Source organism: Typopeltis vanoorti, chromosome 1 (genome assembly GCF_054136105.1).
Source record: "Typopeltis vanoorti isolate ZY-2024b chromosome 1, IOZ_Tvanoo_1.0, whole genome shotgun sequence".
NCBI classification, from domain to species: domain Eukaryota; kingdom Metazoa; phylum Arthropoda; class Arachnida; order Uropygi; family Thelyphonidae; genus Typopeltis; species Typopeltis vanoorti.
This window is the reverse complement of record NC_143549.1, coordinates 71,904,207-71,927,990: the sequence shown is the minus strand read 5'-3', so window position 1 is coordinate 71,927,990 and position 23,784 is coordinate 71,904,207. Positions and strand designations below refer to the sequence as shown.

At 34.8% G+C, this 23,784-nt stretch overlaps 2 protein-coding genes across 5 annotated transcripts in view; one reads left to right on the top strand and one right to left on the bottom strand.

Annotated features, from left to right (window-relative positions):
* Positions 1 to 5,722, bottom strand: part of LOC150110082 (uncharacterized) — a 176,486-nt gene extending 170,764 nt beyond the window's left edge. Inside the window, exons 1-2 of the mRNA XM_090408797.1 lie at positions 5,663 to 5,722; positions 2,029 to 2,272 (exon numbers count right to left, since the gene is read on the bottom strand). Of these exons, the coding sequence (XP_090264923.1) occupies positions 2,029 to 2,272; positions 5,663 to 5,722 (304 nt within the window). The remainder of the gene's footprint in view (positions 1 to 2,028; positions 2,273 to 5,662) is intronic.
* An 11,668-nt stretch (positions 5,723 to 17,390) lies between these two features.
* Positions 17,391 to 23,784, top strand: part of LOC150110081 (uncharacterized) — a 204,044-nt gene continuing 197,650 nt past the window's right edge. For all 4 annotated transcript variants that reach the window (XR_016548809.1, XM_090397831.1, XM_090397843.1 and 1 more), the window contains exon 1: positions 17,391 to 17,595. Coding sequence is in view for 3 of the 4 variants with exons in the window: in XM_090397831.1 (XP_090253957.1) it covers positions 17,432 to 17,595 (164 nt within the window). In the remaining variant the exon portion in view is untranslated. The remainder of the gene's footprint in view (positions 17,596 to 23,784) is intronic.

Below are 23,784 nucleotides of genomic sequence, written 5' to 3'. Positions count from 1 at the left end.
AAAATCATTACAAATATTTGGAATTAGCAAAAACAATGTTTGTTTTCAGTTGCTGCTATGAAATTGTGAAAAACAACTTTAATAGTCAATAATGAACGATTCGGAGAAATTAGCATTAAATGGAATTTTCCAAGATGACTCCTTATCACCATTACTCTTCATCATTTCTGTGATACTTTTGTCAATGATTTCAAAGAAAACAAAACTTGGATATAAACAATAAATTACACGATAACCACAGTAATTAACTTTATTGAAATGAAAGATATATGTGAATATATGTACTGTAAATACACATATTTACAGTACATATATTTCGTACGGAAAATAACCGTGCATCATCAGTGCTTTAAATCAAAGAAACGGGAATACAATATACACAGCAGTCGGTGGTTTACAAATTAAAAACTGTTTGCAGCATGCTAGAAATTAATATTAATAAATAATATTATTAAAAACTATTTTATATGGTTACAAAAAATGAGAATCTCCCAAACTTTTCCGAGAGAGAGACAATCGTTCCAATTTAGATTTGGCTAATGCAAAAGGGCTTCGCAACTTTCTTTGAAAAGGCGTTCATATTTAAATCTGCTTCTATGGAGAAGACGAGCTTTATCCCACTGCATACTGTGTTTAGTGTCAATACCATGTTGTGCCAAACCAGACTTTTAAGGTTTCTGTATTCGATATAATATCGGTGTTTATTAATTCTTTTTTCCAAAGCATGGCATAGATGGCAACAGATGAGAAATTTTGTTGATAGGAAGATATGTGGCAATGAGATGATACTTCTTCAAAATTCTACCAATCAGTTTGGAGATGCCAGAAATATAAGGAATTAAAACCCTATGGTCTGTTGAAGAATCCTGAGGTGCTGGAATATAGGAAATTATTATCAGCTCTATTTGATTAGAGTTGTAGCAATTAAATTCCATTAACGTTTTGTGAGAAGTTCTTGTTGTAAGCTTGAAGGAGAAGAGCACACACTATATATGCTCTATTAATTAAAGACTTCATAACACCAATTTTTGAGAGGTGTGACGAGCAGACTCTTCATCAATGTATCTGCCATTAAAGATAGGTTTTATAAACACTGCTTGATAAATTGCGAGAAGCTGTGCGCGTAGAAAAGATGTCCAAGATTGGTAAATTACCAGCCTTTTCTTTTTGCATGGTGAATTGAATACGTGGGTGAAGGCTATTGATCTGTTGTAGTTAAATGGTAAATTTATTTTCAGAATGAGGCCGAATAGTAAAGACATCATGAACATAACGAAACCAATGAGATGGTTGGGGATGAATGGATGAGAATAAGGTATTTTCGAGAAAGTTCGAAAAATAGTTTGCTAAAGTTGGAGACAGAGGGCTACCCATGGTAGGCCTCTGTAGATCTTGTTTATCCAGCTGAAATATCCTGATTCTATAACAAATTCAAAAATCCTCACGATATCAGGAGGGTAATAATCATATAGTAAGTTAATAGTGTTAGATAATGGAATATTGGTAAAGAGGAAAACAATGTCAAAACAGACTAACAAATCCGACTCTAGTATTTGGAATATAGAGTCGGATATTTTTTAGTTTGAAATACTAAAAAATATCCGACTCTAGTATCTCTAGTATTTGAATATCCTTGATTTTCTCAAGAAATGTGTGGAATTCTTGACGAATGATGTGGATTGTTCAGTATGGGCAATGCATTTATGCGAGGCCATATAAACGAGGAGTTGTTCCAAAATTAGTGCGCAACTTGTCCAAAGCATTTTGATCCCAACTAACAACTTCACCAAGAAGCTTAATTTTATGTTTTTAATTAAATAAATTAAACAATTTATTTAATTGTAGGGTTATAACTAATTTCTTGATAGGTGGAGGTATCCTGTGAAAGGCGGTCTATCTTCCTCTACATAGTCTTATTCATTTCCACTACAGCTTTTCCTTTATGTGCTTTCAAAATAGATATATTGCTCTTTTGTTTTAATGAAAACTGCGCACAAGTTTCATGAGTTTCATCACTAGATAAATTACATGGAGGTAATTTGCTTTTCAAAAGTAAAGCAGCAAGTTCAAAGCGTAGTTTATTAGTATCTTCGCTGCAAAGTCCCGACAGATTGCGTTTCATGTTATGGAAAAAATCAAGATACGGAATGCATTTAGGAACCACAGCAAAATCATGACCTCTATCCAATAGACTAGTTTCAGCATCAGACAACGAGCGTCCAGAAATCTTCACAATCCATTTATTAGGAGTATTGTTAGAAGGACTTTTTTGCTTACGATATAATATAATATAATATAATATAATATAATATAATATAATATAATATAATATAATATAATATAATATATATATATATTTTTTTAACATTTTATTATTTCTCAGGTAAATTACATACATTATATGAAGACAATTATGCATAACAAATACTTTCTCGTACATAAAGTTTTTTTTAAAAATAATAATAATAACAATAGCTGTTTACAACATATATTATTATAATATTCATAATGATGATTACTACAGATGTTTCTTTGCAATTTTACACTCTATATATACAATATCAATGGATATAATCACTCTATATCGAATACTTTTGTTACAGTTATTACATACATTTGATTACATATGATACATTACTTACATTTGTTTACATATGTTACATTACTTATATTTGTTTACATATGATACTTACATTACATAATATTAATAATAATAATAATAATAATAATAATAATAATTCATATTTTGCCTGAGTGTGCAGGAATGTTTTTCATAAGAACGAGCTAAAGATTTTTAGAGAATTACTAGATATTGCAGAACGATTTCCAGTAATTTGTCATCCAGGGTAGCTGAAATAATTCTTTCAAGATCTAAATAGACTGAATATTAAATAGACTAAATCTTTTTTAGTCGCTCGAAGTTGGTTCCGTAATAACAGACCACGAGGTTCCAATCCTTTATGTTTCTGGCATCTCTGAACTGAATGGTAGAATTTTGAAGAGGTGTCATCTCATTCCCACATATTTTCCGATCAACAAAATTTCTCATTTGTTGCCACCTATAAAAGACAAACTGTCATTTTATAGGTGGGTTTCATTAGTTGGTTTCATTAGTTGGTTTCATTAGTTGACTTTTACCAGATACCTTGTGAATGTAATCTAACATACTTTGAGAAGACAGACCGTTCTGTGGAAAAATGAATTAATGAATATCAATACTATATCGAATACACGAAACCTCAAAAGTCAGGTCTGGCACAACATACTATTGACAATAAACACAGAATCCAGTGGGATGAAACTCGTCTTCTCCATAGAAGAAGGTTTAAATATGAACCCCCTTTTCAAAGAAAGTTGCAAAGCCCTTTTACATCGGCCAAATCTGAACTGGAACGATTGTTTCTCTCTCCGAAAAGTTTGGAAGATTCTCGTTTTATGTAACCTTAAAAAATAGCTGTTAATAATATTATTTATTAATATTAATTTCTAGTACACGGCAACAGTTTTTAATTGGTAAACCACCGACTGCTGTATGTACCTTGTACTTCCGTTTCTTTGATTTGCTTGTTTCTACGCATTGATGATGTACTGTTATTTTCGAAATTTCGGAAGACGATAACCACAGTAATATGTGTACTTTCATTTCATTAAAGTCAATTACTGTGGTTATCGTCTAATTTATTGTTTATATCCAAGTTTTATTTTCTTTGAAATTATTTACAAAGGTATCAGAGAAATGAAGAGTAATGGTGATAAGGAGTCATCTCGGAATCATTTCATTAAAATTAATTACTGTAGTTATCGTGTAATTTATTGTTTGTTGTCATGCCACAGGTACCTTTAAAGATTAAAACTTGGATATGAAATTCCTAAATATAATATTAAAATTTCCCATCTGCTGTATATAGATAACTTGAACTTATATGGAAAATAGACACAAATACTCATTACTGAACACTGTTTGTATTTTCTATGAGGACATCAAAATTATATTCCGTCAAGATAAAGGCACAATTTTATCTATTAGACGATAAAAAATTAATGATAGTAGTAATTTTAATTTTGATCATGACAAATAAGGACAAATATATAAACGCAATTTCAGTAAACGATCATTGTACCTACCTAGGAATATTAGAAGCCAGTAATATTCTCTACTCTCGAAAACTAAAAAATAGTCAGAAATGTTCTGAAAACAAAATTTAATGGATTAAATACAATTAAAGTAATGAACTCTTGGGTTATACCAGTGATCTTGTACACAACTAGCTTAATAGATTGGATAAATTGGACTGCAAAAATAGAAAATTAATGACTATGCATCATGCATTACATCCGCTAAGCGATGTTGACTGGCTGTACCTACCAATAAGAATAGGTGGACGGTGTCTGCTCCATGTAAGACAGAAGAAATTAGTTTAAGAAATTACATAGACAGTAGCACTGAGTAAATGCTTCAAGCCATCTCTTGAAGGAAACAAAATCGAAAAGAAACAAAAAGAAACAGCAAAATAATCGTATGTGCGCTGAAAAAAATAAACAAATGCACTGCCAATTTCTTCGAAATACTGAGGAAAAATTATCTTGACCAAGACGTGGCAATGGCTACAATATGGATATATCTAAAAAGAAACAGAAGGATTTATTCTAGCCGCTCAAGAACAGGCGTTACAAACTAATGCAATCAAAGCAAACATTTTGAACATCAATAATAACAACAAATGTGGATTATGTGATCGAAAAAATGAGGCTTTAGAACATCTAATCTGTGCATGCAGCAAGACTGCCCAAACTGATTATGAATACAGTCATGATCAAGTGGCCAAAATAATTCATTGGCATGTATGCAAAATACGAGGGTGGTCTGAAAAGTTCTCGGCCTCGTCCATAGATGGCAACACTATCGGCAATTCTTTTTTTTTTTTTGAGAAAAAAATGCAGCGAAAAATGATAAATTTAGTGAAAAATGCAGCCGGAATCAATTTTGTATCGAGCTATTGCATACATTGCAAAGACAGCAAATATTTTTCATTGCGTTGGCCTCAGTTTGAGTGTGCTTCATCAGCTCTTCACCTCGTGCTTGCTTTTTTATGGATATTATAAAAGGTATGTATTTAATTAATATTTTACTAGATATTAAATATATTTAAGTTGCAGTCTCAAATAATAATATATATGCATAATGCAAGTTTAATAAATAATGATACCTTTTATTTACTCTACAGTTAAAATTACTGTGATTGTCAAAATTGTTGTTAATAATAGATGCATCTATAAAGCATTTTACTTGTGGCGTAATTATAATTGTAGATGTTTATTTTTCCCAAAGTGATTTATTTTTTTATTAAGTTTTAATTTCAGGAATATTACCACTACCAGCATGGAAAAGAAAAAGCATAAATCTGGATCACTGAAACGCAAAGAGCAACAAGAAGCAGAAAGGCAGGAATCAACCAAGCGATACCGGTCTATTAGAGATTTCATAATACTGCAACCACCATCCAAAATCAATGTACAGTTCCACAACAAAAAATCAAGAAGCAAGAAACAATACTTATGGTGATGATGCAATGACTTGTGAGTAAGAAGAATAGGAAAGAGCTACTTTGAATGTAGAGGCAAATACAATAGCATCCTTTACTCACCAACCCAGGCCCAGTACTTTTTCTGGCTTCATTGTTCTAGTATCTTTACCACCTGTAGTTGCAACATCTGAACACATAGCTTAAACTAGTTACAGGGAATCAGATATACTTTCAGGCATAAATAACTTGGTTTCTGAAGAACATCCTATAAATGAACCTAGACAAAAAATGAAAGATCAACTGCTGGAATTTTCCACTATCCATCACAAGCAAATCTGAAACACATTTTTGCTGAACATCCATCTCAGCCACTTGATGATCTGCCATTTGATACTCATTTGTATGAGAGGAAAATTATGAATGATTCAGTCCCAAGAAAATGGCTAACATATAATAAAGAAAATAGGTGCTTCTATTGTTCATACTACTTGGCCTTTTAGTCTCCCAACACTTGTAATCCATCACCATTTGTACGTGGCTTTAGTGACTACAGGAGTATTAGCCAGAGCTTGGCTTTAAACGAATCGACAACAACACATGTCAGAAATGTTCAGCAATTTATCAGTGTGGTTAATGATGGCACCTTAGATAATTTTTTGCATCTTCACTAATTAAAAAGAAAGAAGTGTTGAAGCAGGGGAGTATTGTCATGAGGATTATAGACATCATAAAGATGTTAGGCAAGCAAGCAATTCTTTTCGAGGTCACAGAAATGAATCGGCCTACACTCTGGATAATGTGTACGCCGATTCATTTTTTTGTTGGTTCTGAATCATGGCAGTTTTTAGCTACAGTGCAGGTGATGGCAAAATATGACCCCATTATGGAAGCTCACGTTTCTACAGTAAAAAACAAGTCTACACAATGAATCAAACGATTAGAACAACAAGGAAAGGTTCAAAGTAAAGGCCGTGTTGGACTTGTTACATACATGAGTAAAACAATTATTAACATATTAATCCAAATGATGGAGAATATGATAAAAGAAAGAATTGAATCGTGAAGTTTCTCACGCAAAATATTATTCTATTCAAGTTGATTCAACACAAGATAATTCATCCATCAATTAGTTTAGCATTATTATTCGGTATGTGATTAAAGGTGTTACTCTGAGCGACTACTTTCAGTTGTGCCAAGTAATGATGGTACAGAACAGGGACTTTTTGATCTATTGACTGAAACATTACAGCATTTATCTGATAGTACAAATGGAGCTGCAAGCTACCATGGTCAGTATAATGGTTTACAAATTAAAATTACTGATGTGGGTGATGAACATGTTCATATATGGGGCTATGCCCATGTCTTGAATTTGGTGATAACTGAAACAACAAAATGTTGCATGCCTGCAGTTTCATTTTTCAATTTGCTCCAGAATTTAGCAACTTTTGTGAAAACATCATACACGAGAATGGCTGTATGGATAGAAGTTGTTGGAAAAACAGTTATTGGAAGTTGTTGTCGCCATCCTGGGTGGCCTAGTGGTTAGCTAATCCGCTCTCCAGCCAAAAGGCTGTGGGTTCGAATCCCCTCCCCCGTGAGCATGGATGTTTGTGATTGTCTGTGGAAATACTAGTGGTGGTCGGATGTAGATGGCGTTGGCGTAGTTAGTGGATTGAGGGGCGGAGACAAAGTTGTACAGCAGTTGCCCTCCCTCGATGAGTGTTTGGACCCTCTGGAGGTGTCAAATAATAATAATAATAATAAAAATTAAACGATTAAAGCTAATTGGTGAGACAAGATGGTCAGGAAAATCCAGTGCAGCAACAACTATGTCTGGACATTTTGATTATGCCATGGTCAGTACCTTTGTAAATCTATTGACATGCTTATCAATGATATGAGATTCAGAGAAGTTTGATGCAAAACAAAACAAGTAGCAAATGTTTTACTTCACGGTCTTCTATTTGAAATAATATTGACAGCATTTACATTTGTTTACAAATTCCAATGCCTTGCTGTGAATATTATCAAATATTCTTGTCTGTTCCTTCAACGTAGTTGTAGCTGAATCTATTAAACTCCATGCACTAAACATATCTAAATCACTTGTCTGTAAATAACTTGATAACGTGGGCTGTAGTTTCAAATATATACAAGTAAGTTAGCAGTCACCAGATTCACGCTTTGTATAACACAAAAAGTTGTATAAAGATTTATCCTGCTTGGACCCAGCAAAGTTTAAAACTATTGCAGAGAAGGGCCTTGAAGATGAAGCATTCCGAGGTATTATTAAGCTGTCTCCACAAATCAGCAAAGATCAAGTATAAGAAAAAGAAAACAATATTGGAATTGCTTTCTTTTGCTTCGAACTTTGATGTATTAAAGCTATTGCTTAATGATGGTAAAATATGGATTCCAGTTGCAACAAGTGTAAAATTTGTAGCACCTGCCCATCGTGTACTAAAAATTTTGGCATTCAGCAGCCTTCATGAGAAGGCATTTGATAACCTTTATGTACTTTATAAAGTCATCTGCACACTATCAGTTACTCAAGTCCAATGTGAGAAGACATTTTCAAAGCTAAAGATCATAATGAAAAGGCTAAGAATTTCACTGTCTGAGGAGAACTTGGAATCATACATGTTGCTATCCATTGAAAAGGAACTGTTAGATGAATTGGATGCAGGAGCAATTATTGACATATTCGCACAATCATCTAGTGCAAAGCTTCCCAAATGATGGGTCACGACCCGACTTGCGTCACGAAAGCTAATTGCCGGGTCGCCTAAAAAAACTCTCGAAAACCTAGGTGTTTCGTTTTTGGGTTTTCTTTTTTGCACGAAACTCTAAAATACAAGTAAATAGTGTTTAATCGGGAATAATGAATAAATAATCCAATTAATAGAGGAGAAAAACGCGCTCCGTTTGCGTCCGCATCGCCATTTACAGTCTCTTTGTTTGGGGTAAAGTAGCTCAACTAATGGCGAGGCTGCGCGGCGGCAACTGCGCCACCAGCTGAATCGTTTGATGGTCTGGCGTTTGTTTTATTCGCCTGCCACGTACTCACTCTGCTTGTTCAGTTTTAGTTAAGCATCGAGAGAGAGCGTATTTTTTGTGTATTTACTCCTTTCTTTTAGATGTAGATTCTAAATACTTTTTTTTTTTTTCACTAGAGGTCATGCCAGTAGAATAACCTGTGATCAAATCATTGTTTCCCTAGCTCAGGGGTTGGCAACCTTTTGGAGTGAAGAGCCATTTTTAAAATTATATCTGTTAAAAATAAAATTAGAGAGCCGCACGGCTTTTTTTATTATTTTATTATTTTTTTATTTATTTTATTTTTTTTTACAGTAACACGTTATTATACTTGTAAAACACAGGGGTGATATGTCACATCAAATTATACGATATTTTAAATTAATAAATAATAAACAAAGATTAACAAATAGACATAAACAAAGATTTCCTTCTCCTTACAAAAACATATGTATAAAATCCAATAACATACATATTTCTTTAATTTTTTTAATTTAAAATATTTTCTCAGTGCGACTTTTGCTGTTGAACTTCTTGGGATAGTTTCTCAATATGCGGCGAATACGCCATAATTTTCATTTTTAAACATGACGAAAGATTCACGTTGTTTAATTGGTTTATAATCTCACTTTTAATAAAATTCATATTAGAAAATATTTGCTCACACAATATGTCGATTCGAAAATCGATAGAAGTCCAAATGTGTATGTTTTTAACTGAATGTAAGTGTCCGGAAAACAATTCCACATGTCAAATACAATCAGATCTTGCTTTTTAAAATCTTCTATTTCAGATTATTTGTGTTGTATTGCAAGGGTAGATTTTTGTCTTTCCAACTCCTCCAGGTTAGCTTTAAGATTTCTAAATTTTGATTTCCACAAATCCTTGGTTTTCAGGTCCTCTAACTCAAGGTGAAATGCAGCCTCGTCAATTCCAGCAAAAGGTGAAAAATTTAATTCGGCAGGATTAATTTCAAGTGGTCGCAATAAAAATGACATAGTTGCCTTGTTCTTTCTAAACTCCTTAAATCTCCCATTAAATTCAGATCGCATATTTACCCCAATTTCTTTGAAAACGGTTAAATTTATGGAATTTTCAGCTTGTTCTTGTTGATATTTCTTTAACGTAGGAAAATGTAATAATGTTTTTCTCTAAGTCTGTCGTAAACAAATATAATTGTTGTTCAAACGAAATCACTTCTAAAAGCAAAACTACTGTATTTCCCTTTCCCTGCAGTTTCTTATTTAGTGCGTTTAAATGGGAAGTCATATTCACCAAAAAGTAGAATTTTTGTGACCAATGAGTATCTTCTAATTGTGCATATTCAATGTCATTTTGTCTTAGAAACAACTTAACCTTTCCGAGGCAGGTGGCAAATCGCATCAACACCGCACCTCTGGAAAGCATCTTATTCTGTTATGCAAAAAAAGATCGGAATATTCGGAATTGATTTCTTTAAGAAGTTCACAAAATTTCCGATGATGTAGCGGTATTGCCATTATTTTGTTAACAATTTCTACAACCAAATCCATCACTACTGTTATCTCTTTTGGAAAACTTTGTGCACAAAGTATCTCTTGATGGATTATGCAGTGAAAGGAAAACAAGTCATGCAAAATTTGTTTTTTAAATAAAGAAACAAAACTTTTTTTGTGCCTTTCATGCTAGGCGCCCCATCGGTCGCAATTGATATTATTTTGTTAATATTAATATCTTTACTTTTCAAGCAAGTGGTAACAGCAGATTCAATGTCTTCTCCACGAGTTTGTCCTGTAAGTGGCAGTATATCGAGTAATTCTTCCTGAGGTCCTTGTGAGTTTATGTATCTACAAATAAGTACAATCTGTGCAATGTTATCCACATCACATGATTCGTCACAGGCAGTGGAGAATTCTGGTGTTGAATTTAGATCTGTAACCTGCTGATTTGTTATATCTTGTACCATTCGTAAAGTTCTGTACTTTACAATCTTAGCAGATAATGGAATGTCGTTTCTTTTTGTAATTATTTCCGCTTTGTTTTTAAAATCGCAGACGAGAAATTCGGACATTTTAATAAAACATTCTTTCACATATTCGCCGTCCGTAAAAGGTTTTCCTCGTTTAACAACTTCTTGAACAACCACAATTCTTGCAATAGTTGTATTTCTTGATTTTTTTATCCATTTAGAAAATGAACATTTAGTTAGGTTTACTTTGCGTTGCAACTCTTGTACTGCCTTTTTTCTTTCATCTCCCCGTGGATATGCTTGTCAAATGTATCGTGTTTATTTAAAAAATGTCTTTCTATATTTAATTTTTTATTGTTTGAAAGCTTTTCATGGCATATTAAACACATTGGAAATCCTGCTGTATTTGTTACAAATGCGTAGGTTTCGGTCCATTCACTTTTAAACTCCCGAATTTTCTTGTTCTATCTTTCTCTTCTTTGCTGACATTTTAAATACTATAAAAATATTTTTATTTTGTTAATATTTAATTTAATGTTACAATATTCACGTTACCTAACACAATGACCAGTAAATGAAAGCACTGCAACGTCCACTACAAAACCTTTACTTATTTCAACAAAGTGAGCAGAATTACAGACCACACCTGCACTATATGCGAAAACAATGGCGCGTTCATAGACAGGCAAGCGCTACATGTGCTAGCCTAAATGTGTCAGAGTCAACTGCTCGATCGTAGCGCTATCGTAGCGATCGCCATTCGCTACAAATTACCGGTAATTTAATTTGTAGCGATTAATTTTCGCTACAATGTAGTGCTCGCATAAGGCTCTGCCGGGCTGATCGCGCCAACCAATGTAAACTGACGTTCTTTGAGTATCGACATATGGTTAGGGGTTATTTGACCTACAAAAAATTTCTTTTTTACTTCTATGTTTAGATAGATCGTTAAATAACGAAAAGAGCCGCAATTATTCATTCAAAGAGCCATATGCGGATCCGGAGCCATACGTTGCCGACCCCTGCTCTAGCTTATTGTATGTAATGTAACTCAGCTTGTCCTGTATATATGTATATGCTCCAGATGATGATCTTATTATGAAGATCGAAACGTCGGGAAATTAAAAGAGTTTTTGATAACATGGTTGTAAAGTCCATAATTTCTAAAATGAATTTTGTGTTTACTGATTACGAGTACCTTGCCTGGTGGGTTCGGCTGAACAACCGTAATTATTCTTAAAAGAGAGTGCATTTTTTTCCCTTGCAAGTCAATGAATGTACAGACATATCGGACAATGCCAATTTAATGTGTTTTGTGAGATGCGATTGTGACAATAGAACTCACACAGAATTTCTTTTTTGTAAACCTTTGACAACAAGAACAACAACTGAAGAAATTTTTTATTCGATTGCAAATTACATCAATGAAAAGGGCATTGAATGGAAGAAATGCGTGGGACTGATTAACAATGGAGCCTGCGCAATGTGCAGACGCATGTACTGGACTTTTTCCGAAGATCACAGCCATAGCACCAGACTGTGTATGGGTGCATTGTAGAATTCACAGAGAAGCATTGGCCGTCAAAAGAATTTTATTGCTTTTAAATGCAACTATGCAAGAGTGCATACAATTTGTAAACTTTATAAAATCTCGTCTCCACTGAATTCAAGAATATTATCTGCGTTGTGCAAAGAAATGGGGATGAACATAACATCTTTTACCCTCCGAGGTGCGATGGCTGTCAAGAGGGAATGTATTAAGAAGACTTATTGAAATGAAGGATGAAGTTTTAATGTTCTTAGACCAACATCCCCCAACTGCTAGGGATGTAATATTTGAATTCAAAGACAGTTTTCATGATGTCAGTTGGTTAATCAAGGTTTCCTATCTTCGTGACATTTTTGATTTTTTTAATAATTTAAATCTGACATTACAAGGAAGCAATATAACTGTATTTAAAGTACAAGAGAAAGTGGAAGCTGCAACAAAAACACTCAATTTGTGGTCCCGTTGTGTGGAAGCAGGGAATTACAAATCTTTTACAAAGCTAACAGAATTACAAAACGAGTATGAGTTCCATACCGAATGAGATTTCAGCTATTATCAAGGAACATATGCTAGGACTGCAGGCAAGTCTGAAGGAATATCCCCCCCATGATAAGGAACCCTTTTACAGTGAATGCAGAATCTGAGACAGAATTGCCAGATTCAGATATTAAATCTATAATTAAACTGTCTTGTGACACGGCACTCAAAGACATCTTCAACACAATACCACTGATGGCAAGACAGCCAAAAGTTTTAGCAAAAAAAAACAATAAAATTTCTAATGCCTTTTGTCACAACCTATAAGTGTGATTGTGTGAAACAATCTTTTCAACACTGGTTTTTCTAAAAAACAAATATAGAAACCGATTGGAAGTCGAACCGGATTTAAGAATAAAATTATCATCTGTTCCTCCAAACCTGAAGTTTCTAGTTAACAAACAACATTTCTTATTAATAAATTACTTGGCTTTAGTTTAATTTATTTATATTTTTGCAAGAGTAAATGCTTCTTTATTGTAATAATAACAAATGAAAACTCTATGAACATTCAAATCTGTTTTATTTTACCTATTGGCCATAAAAATTTTAGAGGGTCACGAAGAAGAAGTATTAAAATAACCGGGAAATGGAAGAAAAGTTTGGGAAACCTTGATCTAATGAATTGAAACGATTGCTATTAATATAGTGGACTGCATGAAATATGCTTTTGAACTACCTGTTAATGTGTAAAATGTTCAGTACAAGCAAACTATTTAAAATATTCACCATTTATTTAATTAAAAGTAGAAATTCAATTATAACAGTATACTTTCAGTAATATGTACAATATATATGTACACTGTAATTACTAAAAAATATACATTTATTCATTTCGCAAAAATTTTAATTGTATATTTTTCCACTTATGTATTTTTTGAAAATTTTATTCATTTCTTATAAAAATTAAATGATAGGTTAATAGTTGTGAGTGGGCCCCCCCCCCCTTTGTCTTTTGGCAACCAATCGCGTAGTTAGCATATCTGCTCTCCAGCCAAAAGCTACGGGTTCGAATCCCACCGTGAACATGGATGATACTAGTAGTGGTGGTGGAGGACAATAGAAGGCGTTGGTTTAGATGATGCGGTTGGTGGATGAGGTTGAGTGGTGGAGATGGAGAGTTGTAGAGTAGGTGCTCTCCATCATTGAGTCTTAAACTCCCTTGAGGTGTCAAATAATAATGATAATAATACAATAATAATATTTTAAGACCCAGTCTACCTCTGCGTGTAGGATATATTTTGCATGAAGAATTACTAATGAAAAGCTTTGCACAAGATCTCCTGTGAGCAAGTGCAGCACTTGCTCACAGCAGATCAAAAACGAACTCGCACGAAAATCTCTGAACAGTTCTTGGAGCGTTTTAACAAGAATAAAACTGATTTTGTGCGTCGATTTATTAATATGGATGAAACTTCGATTCCACATTATCCAAAAGATAATGTAGAATCGGACAGAAGCCGATCGTTCAGTGCCAAAGAAGACAAAGTCGGTTCCATCAGAAGGAAAGGTCATGACATCGGTGTTCATCGTCATCAAATTCCTGAAATTTACCTTCAAGGGGGTGTACAGGATATAATAGTACTACATGAAAATTTTACATTATTACTAACTTCCTACCTACAATTTTCTGTCAAATCAATCTGTTGCCTGTCAAATCTACAACATTCTCAGATCTTATATTTATATATCTATCATCTAAGGCACTTTTATCGTATCAATCCACCATATCTTAGTGTTCCTCTGGGTCCTTTTCCTCCCAAGCTGGCAGAGAACACTTGTTTGGCTAATCTTTCCTTGCCCATTCTGTTTAAGTGACCATACCACCTGAGATTAGCTCTGCTAACGCATTCCTAGATGCTGACAATGTCAAGTTCTTTCCTAATATCCTCATTTTAATATGATATTGCCATTGATGCCATCTGTTCATGCTCCTAATCTTTCTCAGGACTCTCATATCTGCAGTATCTGGTCTTTTCTCAAGTGTTTAACTTCTGACCCAGCTCTCAGATTCATAAGTTAAAATTGGTTTGAACACTGTCTTGTATACAACTAATTCAGTGTTTTGAGTAATTTCTCTCTTATCCCTCCGCCAAAAAAAAAATCAGCTAATGCCTTTTATTCCCTTTATAGGGAGTAGACGAAGCCTTTATACCCTATCTAGCTTTTGGAGACTGAGTGGGTAGTTCAATCTCCATCGGTAGCCAATCAGAGATAGCTGGCCCATGTCCATCACTAATTATAGCAGTCGCCGATGAAGAGGCTGGCAAACAAGTGTTGCGATCTCTTGGTACCTAACCCTAATAAGATATTTTACTGTCTGAAATAATGTGGGCACTACGGTCGATTTTCTTGAGTTTACGGGATAAAAAACCCTAGTTTCTGGGAGGAAAAACCCGCTTGCCTGTACCAGAGATCGACCAACTCGGGAATCGGTCGAAGAAAGGCTTAGAAAAAGTTTCTCCAGTCAGCAACTAGAATTGAACTTAAGTCTGACTTCAAGCGACCAAGTGCAGAGGATGCAAGTGCCACTTCCACTAAGCTGCACAGGCCTATCTTATTCCATATAAATTTATTCAGTTGACTTCCTACCATACCAGCGTTGTTGATGCTGCTGTCTATTTCCATATTTAATTTACCATCTTCACTAAAAATCGTGCCTAAGTAGCTAAAATGTTTTACTTGTTCGATAAAGTGAACAAGTTTTACTTGTTCACTTTATTGCAACAGTTATTCAATTTAGTCAGGGAATCTTGCAGACTTGTAGTGGATTTATTTAGAAGTATAATATCATCCACATAAAGCAAGGAGTTGATATTAACTTATCCAATTTTGATATCAGGTTTAATACCACTTTCCTTCATAATGTAATCCATATAGATAATGAATAACAGAGGGGGATAATATACATCCTTGTCTGACACGAGATTTAACATTAAACCATCTCCCTGTACTTCCTTCAATTCTAACTGCTGAATTACAACTCAAATAAAGACTAAGTATTGCTTGATATAATGATCCACTGACACCATACAACTGTTGTATGGTGTCAGTGTTGAATATCGTCTCTCTGAGAACCTTGTCATATGCTTTTTCCAGATCTACAAAACTTAAATACAGATCTATGTTATATTCACGTGACTTTTCAACTATTTGTCGTAAAGTGAATATCTGATCCTGACACCCTCTATTTGGCCTACATCCAGCTTGTTCCTCACCAAGCTTCTCTTCCACAATCCTTCACAACCATTTCTCAAGTATACGGGCAAAAATCTTACCAGGAACACTCAGTAGAGAAATTCCTCTGTAAATCTCACAATCAGTTTTATTTCTCTTTTTATATATGGGTACTATGAGAGCTCTACTCCAATCATCTGTAATTCGTCCTTCTGTCCAGGTCCTCTGAACAATGCAGTGTAGCCACTGTAAAACTGTATGTGGGAGCCTGTGTAGCCCAGTGGATGTGGCGTTTGCCAACCACGGCGCTTGGCCGCACGAAGGAAGTCTTGGTTTCGAGTCTAGTCGGCGACTAGAGGAAATTTTTCTAAGCCTTTTTTCGACCGGTTCCCGAGTTAGTCGATCTCTGGCACGGGCAAGCAGGTTTTTCCTCCCAGAAACTCGGGTTTTTCGTCCTGTAAACTCAAGAAAATCGACCGTAGAACCCACATTATTTCAGACATTAAATATATTGTGTTAGGGTTAGGGACCACGAGATGGTGGCACATTTGAGCCGTCTCTCTTCACTGAGTACCGCTTAATTAGTGATAGCCTTGGGCCATCTATCTCTGATTGGTACCAGTGGAGATTGAACTGCCCACTCAGTCTCCAAAAGTTAGATAGGGCTAAATGGCCTCGCCTACTCCCCGTGTACGGGAATAAAAAGGCGTTAGCTGATTTTTTTTTTTTTTTGACTGATCGTCATTTGGACCACAATAGACCTGATATCACAATTATCGAACATCGACAGGTTTGGATTATTGATATCGTAGAACACAGTGATAACAATATTAACAACAAAGGACTGGAAAAAAATCACTAAATATCGAGATCTGGCAATCGAAGTTGGCCGGCTGTGGCTTAAGCACACCAAAGTCATCCCTATAGTTATTTGCGCACTTGGGGCAATTTCAAAGAAGCTGTTCAACTATTTACAGCAATTAAACAACAACGAAGTGACTCCATATGATCTACATAAAACAGCATTACTTGGAACAGTCCGTATTTTACGACACTACTTGATACTATTCTTAGATTCTTGGGCAGAATCTGAATTGCTCTGTATCACCAGTCAAATTGTTGTTTAAATGATATCTTGTTTTGACTGTGTGTCAGTTATGTGAATAATAATAATAATAATAATAATAATAATAATAATAATAATAATAATAATAATAATAATAATAATAATAATAATAATAATAATAATAATTTACGAAGCAATGACAATAAAAACCAGTTTATTTACATCATTTCCATGCCGCTTTGAGGAAGAAGTCTCTCAATTTCACCAGAGATTAATTCATTCAGCCTTCCTTGTAAAGTCTTGGAAAGTTTCTGTCATCGATAATTTTCCAAGCTGCTTGGAAAATATCGATTGATTGGAGGCTAACCAAAATGTGTCCTACAAATGCAAAATAATTTATTATTACTTGCCTTGGAGGGTTTTATGAAACAAAAAAATTAAATCGTGCAGTGACAATTTGACCGCTGAGCGGAGTCATTACCATCTGATATCACATGATGTATATGAAATGTTGTATTTTCAATTATGACATGAGATGGTGACATCAGTAGTGGCTGTATTAATAGGTTTTTCAAGGTTTGGATTAGGTGATGGCCTCCGTGTGGAATTCAGAGGAAAATTTTGTACCTCCATCGTACTCGGAAGCAACTGGACAACATGCTTCTCTTGGTGGAGCTTTGACATTTGTTGATTTTTTGCCCAATATGCTCGAAGCCGGTGGGTTGTTTTCGAAGCCTACGTTTGAAGCATTTCGGTGAGTTGTATTTATAGTTTAAGTTCGATATCACTTTGAATTTCACGCAGTAAAGAAAATCAACTATTAAAATTCATATAGGAAAGCGTTTATGATCTGTTGTTACATGCTCAGTATTGTATCTTTCGTTCATAGTTAAATTTAAAAGTATGCTCACTTTATTTAAAAGGAGAAGAAATGTAGTTTTAAATTGAACCCAGCTGTAAGATAAATTACGAGTGGTGGATGAGATTTTAATTTGATATGTTCCAGAGGTGGAATGGGGAGACCAAGACCAAATATCAGCATTCTGTTTACTTTGTTCTAAATCCATTCATTTACATCTTAAGTAATTTTAAACACTTGTGGGCGTGTTTGGTATGTGATTCCCCATCTGTCATTGCTTCAGTTCTTAGACAAATGTTTAAAGCAGATGATAGCTTCCATTAAATGGTGGCCTAAAAATCTCGAATATTTAAATAACATACCTCTGGCCTCCACATGTTTCATTTCACAAATGACTGAGAATAACTATTATTATTGCATGGACGACTCATTGCGGGAGACCCACAGTATCAACAACTGACTCAGGCAACCCATTTCATCCATTCACCACTCCAAGCAAAAATCAGTCCTTGTTCCCCTGCTAACCACGTTCTTAGCCAAGGGATAACCAACCTCTTGTCTCTTGTTCTGCCCCCCCCCCCCCCCCACACACACAAGCAGTATGGAAACATTTCACCTGCATCAGACCTATACAATCCTTTAAGTAACTTAAATGTTTGTATCATGTTCCCCTTCCTCCCCTTTTTTTTTTTGCTTGTCAACCAACTTTTGCAATCCACAAACCTTTAATCAGTCCTCATAGGGAGCATTCCACAGACCACACACCATCTTGGTCACTTGTCTGGATCCTCTGCACCACTTCCTCATCCCCAGGTGACCAGAACTGAGCACAGCAATCCAGATTTGATCTTGCCAAGGCTGTATAAAGAGGAATGATAACTCCCTTATCTCTATTTTGTTAGTGTGCTCTTCAATAACCAAGTAATCCTGTGAGCTACCCTGGCTACTTGAGCATTGGAAACTCTAAACTTCAACTCTCTATTTATTATTAACCTCAAATTCCTGGCTTCATCAATTTCCTGTAGTACAATTCCCTTAATGTGGTACACCGCTTTTCCATATTAAATTGATATCAATTATGTTTTGCTCATATTGTCAGCCTATTCAAATCATCCTGCAAGCCCTCCACATCACCTTGATTAATTAATACCTTATCTAACTTTTCATCATCAGTACACAACTGAATATCTCCCCTCAAATTATTTCTTATATCATTTATGTACAAATTAAATGGCAGTGGTCTAATCATATAGTCCTGCAGCACACCACTAGTTACCTGTCTTCTTCTGGATTCTGCTCCTCCATATACCACTCTTTTTTTTTTTGGTATCTGTCCATCAGCCACCTTTTTATCTATATTGCCACTTTCATATCCATCCCTATTTGTTGCAGTTTGCATAATAGACATGGAACAATAATATCAACTTCAGATTAGCCTTATAAGTATTTGAGAAGACAACAGCTTTAATTTGCAAACCATGTATCTACAGAATCAAAAGTCAACAAGAAGACTTCAGAATTCAGATCAGTTTGAATAGCAAAATAGACATATAATATAGTGAAACAGAACTGAGGTTTTCTCGCGCATTATAATATTAATAAATGAATGAAGGACTTTAGGAAAATTAATGTGACAATAATAAGTTGTTTTCTGAATAGGATTGATATAATCACATAAATTTCCCCCTCCCCTCAACCACAACATGTCAGACTAGACAGGTCATGATTTCAAAACATATAGCTTGCAGTAGTGCCATGGTAAAGTGGCTTTTGCAAAGTGTGTGTATGTACCCTGAGGCTGAACTTGATATGAAGGTTGAAATATAAATTGTAAACTTTAATTTCATTTAAATTTATTTAACTCAAAATTGTATTTAGATCCACAAATTTATCATAATGAGCAATCTACTTTTAAATCTCCAAACTATCTATTTTACTCTCTTTCACGAGGGCTATGGTGTGTCATTCATGATTTGACATCTTCTGGTTTGGGTCTTCTGATTGAAGGGTTCCTTGAGACATCAATTTGCCTTCTTTATGCTTCCAAAATTCTGAAAACTACCCTGAGATCTTATACTTTCTATTGCTGAAGCTTGTCCACTTTTATGTGACTCTCACTCAGAAGATTGTACACTTACAGTACCATGAGCTGGCAAAGGATTTCTTTCTATTTTTATTAATTTTATATATTTTTGGGATTTAGTTTTTACATAATTAATCTGCAAACATTGCTCTGGAGACCAAACATGAAACTTCAAGTCTTTCATCAGGCTTCCACCAAGTAGGATAGTGATCTCCCAACTAACCTAAATTGATATCAATTATGTTTTGCTCATATTGTCAGCCTATTCAAATCATCCTGCAAGCCCTCCACATCACCTTGATTAATTAATACCTTATCTAACTTTTCATCATCAGTACACAACTGAATATCTCCCCTCAAATTATTTCTTATATCATTTATAATATTTATAATAACCACTTATATAGTGGAATGATCTTTCTTGATGACTAGTATTCACAACTCTAACTGGTTTCCCCATTTTAGTTCCATACAAATGGGGGAGTATTTGCTATATGTAAACAGTGATTTTACACAAATAATCTAATTGAATACCAGGGTAATAAGTAGAATGCTTCTTTTGTAGATTGCTCTTTACTCAACCATTCTGAATCTTATGTCCTTTGGCTCTGCAACAGTGCTGCTAAGTCAGATCGTTAATAGGATCTCTTCTCCTCCTATGCATAGGCAGACTGCTGCTGCTCTCTTGGCTAACATTTACTCTAAACAAGTTACTGTATGCAAAAAATTAGCATACCATAAGTGGCTTAACAAAGAACTCTAATTTTAGTGCCTTGAAGCATGCAACATATGCAAAACAAACAACAAATCAAATGAAAACAAACCTATAAAAAGGCCAAATGCAGAAAACTTGCCTCCTGTATACAAATAGTCCTGCCTTCTGGTACTTTGCAGAGTCATCGTAAATAACTTCTGTTCATGTCTTTCCCACCCATATGAGACTACAACAACTGAAGATGAAGCTGGCTTACTGGTATCATTCTTCTGCTCTAACTTGTGCACCTATATACCAGAAAGTTTAGGCTTTCATTAGAAGGACATCAGTAGAGTCTGAACATAGTTTTGAAAAAATTCTTTGTTCTTAATATTTTCTTTTCCCAGTTTTAGTCACCCGCACTCCAGAAAATGAAAATCCTGTCACCTGTATTTTCTTTACCTCATTTATACTGGCATCTATCCCAAATCATGGAACGTAGATGTATTCCAAAAAGGAAGGTAAATCTAGCTTATAGATTCATAGGCGCGATTTCCTGGCCTGACATTACCTGTCTCTGAATACATATTGTGGAAAAGTTTTGAGAAATCTGTGCTTGGATAGCCAGTTTTCTCCAATCGATCAAATTATGGTGAATACTTTTTCTCTTCGAACTTCTTCGTCATGCAGGAGGGCCCAGTGCTCTGTGTTCTCACTTGCCTTCTTTCTCTTAATGGTTTTACTGTTGTCAGCAAAATCTTAGTTTTACTGACAACAGTGCTCCATTTCTCCTTCCCACTTAAACTTTGAAATGCTGAAACACCCCAGTGTCTTAAACACAGGCTTTCTTACCATTCTTGAAGTAATGAAAGTTATCAGTTTATTCTCAACTCACTAGTTGAGAATAAACTGATAACTTTCATTACTTCTCAAACATGTTTTTTTTTTTTTCCATGCAGAAAGCATTTTACATGCCATTTTTTCATTTACTCAGCATACTGACTCATTTCAACTGTTGAAATGAGTCGGTAAGCAACATAGTCCTTTTCAGTATCCTATATGATGGGCACTATTCCAGTGAACTGGCATTCATTATTTCTTTGCTTTCCATTAAACTTGCTACAACATGAGCAACAGCTGTCCAACATCATTTTTACAGACAAATTCAAACTCATCGAACAAGTTTCTTCTCTTCCTTTTTCTTTCAACTTCTTTTGTTCTCTAGAACTTCAGTGTAAATGGATTTAGGTGTTTTTGCTTATTCATGAGCTCTTCACAGTAATAAGACAAAGAGAAAAATATATAATTAATTTATTCAACTAATATTTTGCTGGTTTTTGACCCAGCATCTTAAGAGCACAATTACAACTGTGACAAACACATCTCTCAAGTCAGTAGTAGAAGCTGAAGATGAACTGAAGTAATGCGAAGGAAAAATCGCATTACTTGTGAGCAATGAATATTCTAAGGAATTGGTACAAAGAATACTATTCTGTACTTCTGCTTTACAATAAAATCCCACCATTCTCTATAGAACTTCAGTTTTCATCCCTTATATTGGTAGACTTTCTCTCAAGATTGCTAGCCTCCTCAAATCTTATGACATAAAAGTGGCTTTCAAGCCTATTTTGACTATACGAGGTTTGTTACATTCTATTAAACACCACAACCCTTTCAAACATCCTGGGGTTTATAATATTCCATGTTCTTGTGGCCCTTCTTACATAGGGCAGACATCTAGACATTTGGAAATCAAACAAAAAGCATATCGGAGATGTCAGTATCAGTAGCAACAAAAAGACTCTCAACCTAGCTTTTCATTTCTCCCACACACAACATTGAATGGGATGTGAGCTTCCATGCCTTTAGAGGATAACTTCGCAGCCTACAATATAAAGAATCTATGCATGTCATCTGTCGTAAGTCACACTCAGTAGAAACTAAGGAACGATTCTGTGAGATATTAGAAATCATTCATTAGATCTTTTTAACCATTAGAAAGATCTAATGAGTGATTTCTACCAAGACATTGGCCCATGACAGTTCCATGCTCCATGTGTTTTCTGTTTTTAACTTATTGTAATGATTCCTACATGTTTCTGTATTGTATTGTATTATTATTATTAAAATAGGCATCTCCATTGAGTCAGACTCATCACAGGGACCCTATATTGATACACTACCGTCATTCACAATACCTTTCATACCTCCTTAAACTCATTCACAGACTAAGTACTCGCAACCATCTCTGGCAATGCATCCCACCCATCCCCCTTCCCTCTTGAGCAAAAAATCTAGTCCTAACACATTTGTTTCTCTCTCTTTCTCCCTTCCTGCACCGCCCCAAACCTAGTTGCACATGTGGCTGGCACCTCTTTCGCTATGCCTCGTTACACCACTGGCATTTATTCTGATGACAGAGATTTCCCAATGTAGAATTTTTATTATTATTATTATCCTCCTAATGCCAATGGCACTCACCATGCTGAACTTTTTTTTTTCCTTGAAATTTAATCCAATTGTTGTTAATTACTAAGATAATAAACCGAAAGGCTATTTTAGCAGCGAATTTTTTAATAGAAAGGGGGATGGTAAATCCCGTTTTATTTTATAGCCAGGTACGAAACTCGGATCGAAATCCATAGTTTCATGCCGAAAAAACTATCGGCAGGTCCAAGTGTAAATGATCACTTGGGTAGTACAACACCAGGGCAACTCCATGTAAAGGTGGAGCAAGCTTCGTCACTAACTTTAATATTCTCTCATAATGTAAAACCCAGCTCCTAAGAGATGTATATATATTTTTTTACATTATGAGAAGAGGTCACTACCCAGACCGGTTTCAACCTTTTTTGAGGTCTCATCAGTGAGTAGGTAGACCTGGAATTATTCCAGGTCTACCTACTCACTGTAGATCTTTTGTCTTTTACAATTATATTGTTTCACTCACTCACTGTCACGTTTACAAGTCTGTTGTGCTCTGATGATGCTGAGTTGAAAATCAGTGAAATATAAGCATTAATAAAACATTTTTGTGATAAAAGCATGTGTGGTGTTGTTAATACCGTGAAAAATAAGTCATGAATAACCATCAACACCTAAGCTTATCTGTTAGATTAAAAGACAAAGGCGTAGAATCTCTGGTAAAATACCATTGGGTATAAATTAAAAAGGCTCACAATCGGAAACCCAAAGTAATGCAGTTTAACACTATTTGTTGTTCATAAAAAAATAAAAAAAATAGTTCCTAAAATTGAAATGTGCAACCCAATATAACCTTATTTTGCAAGGAAAGGAAGCAAAATGT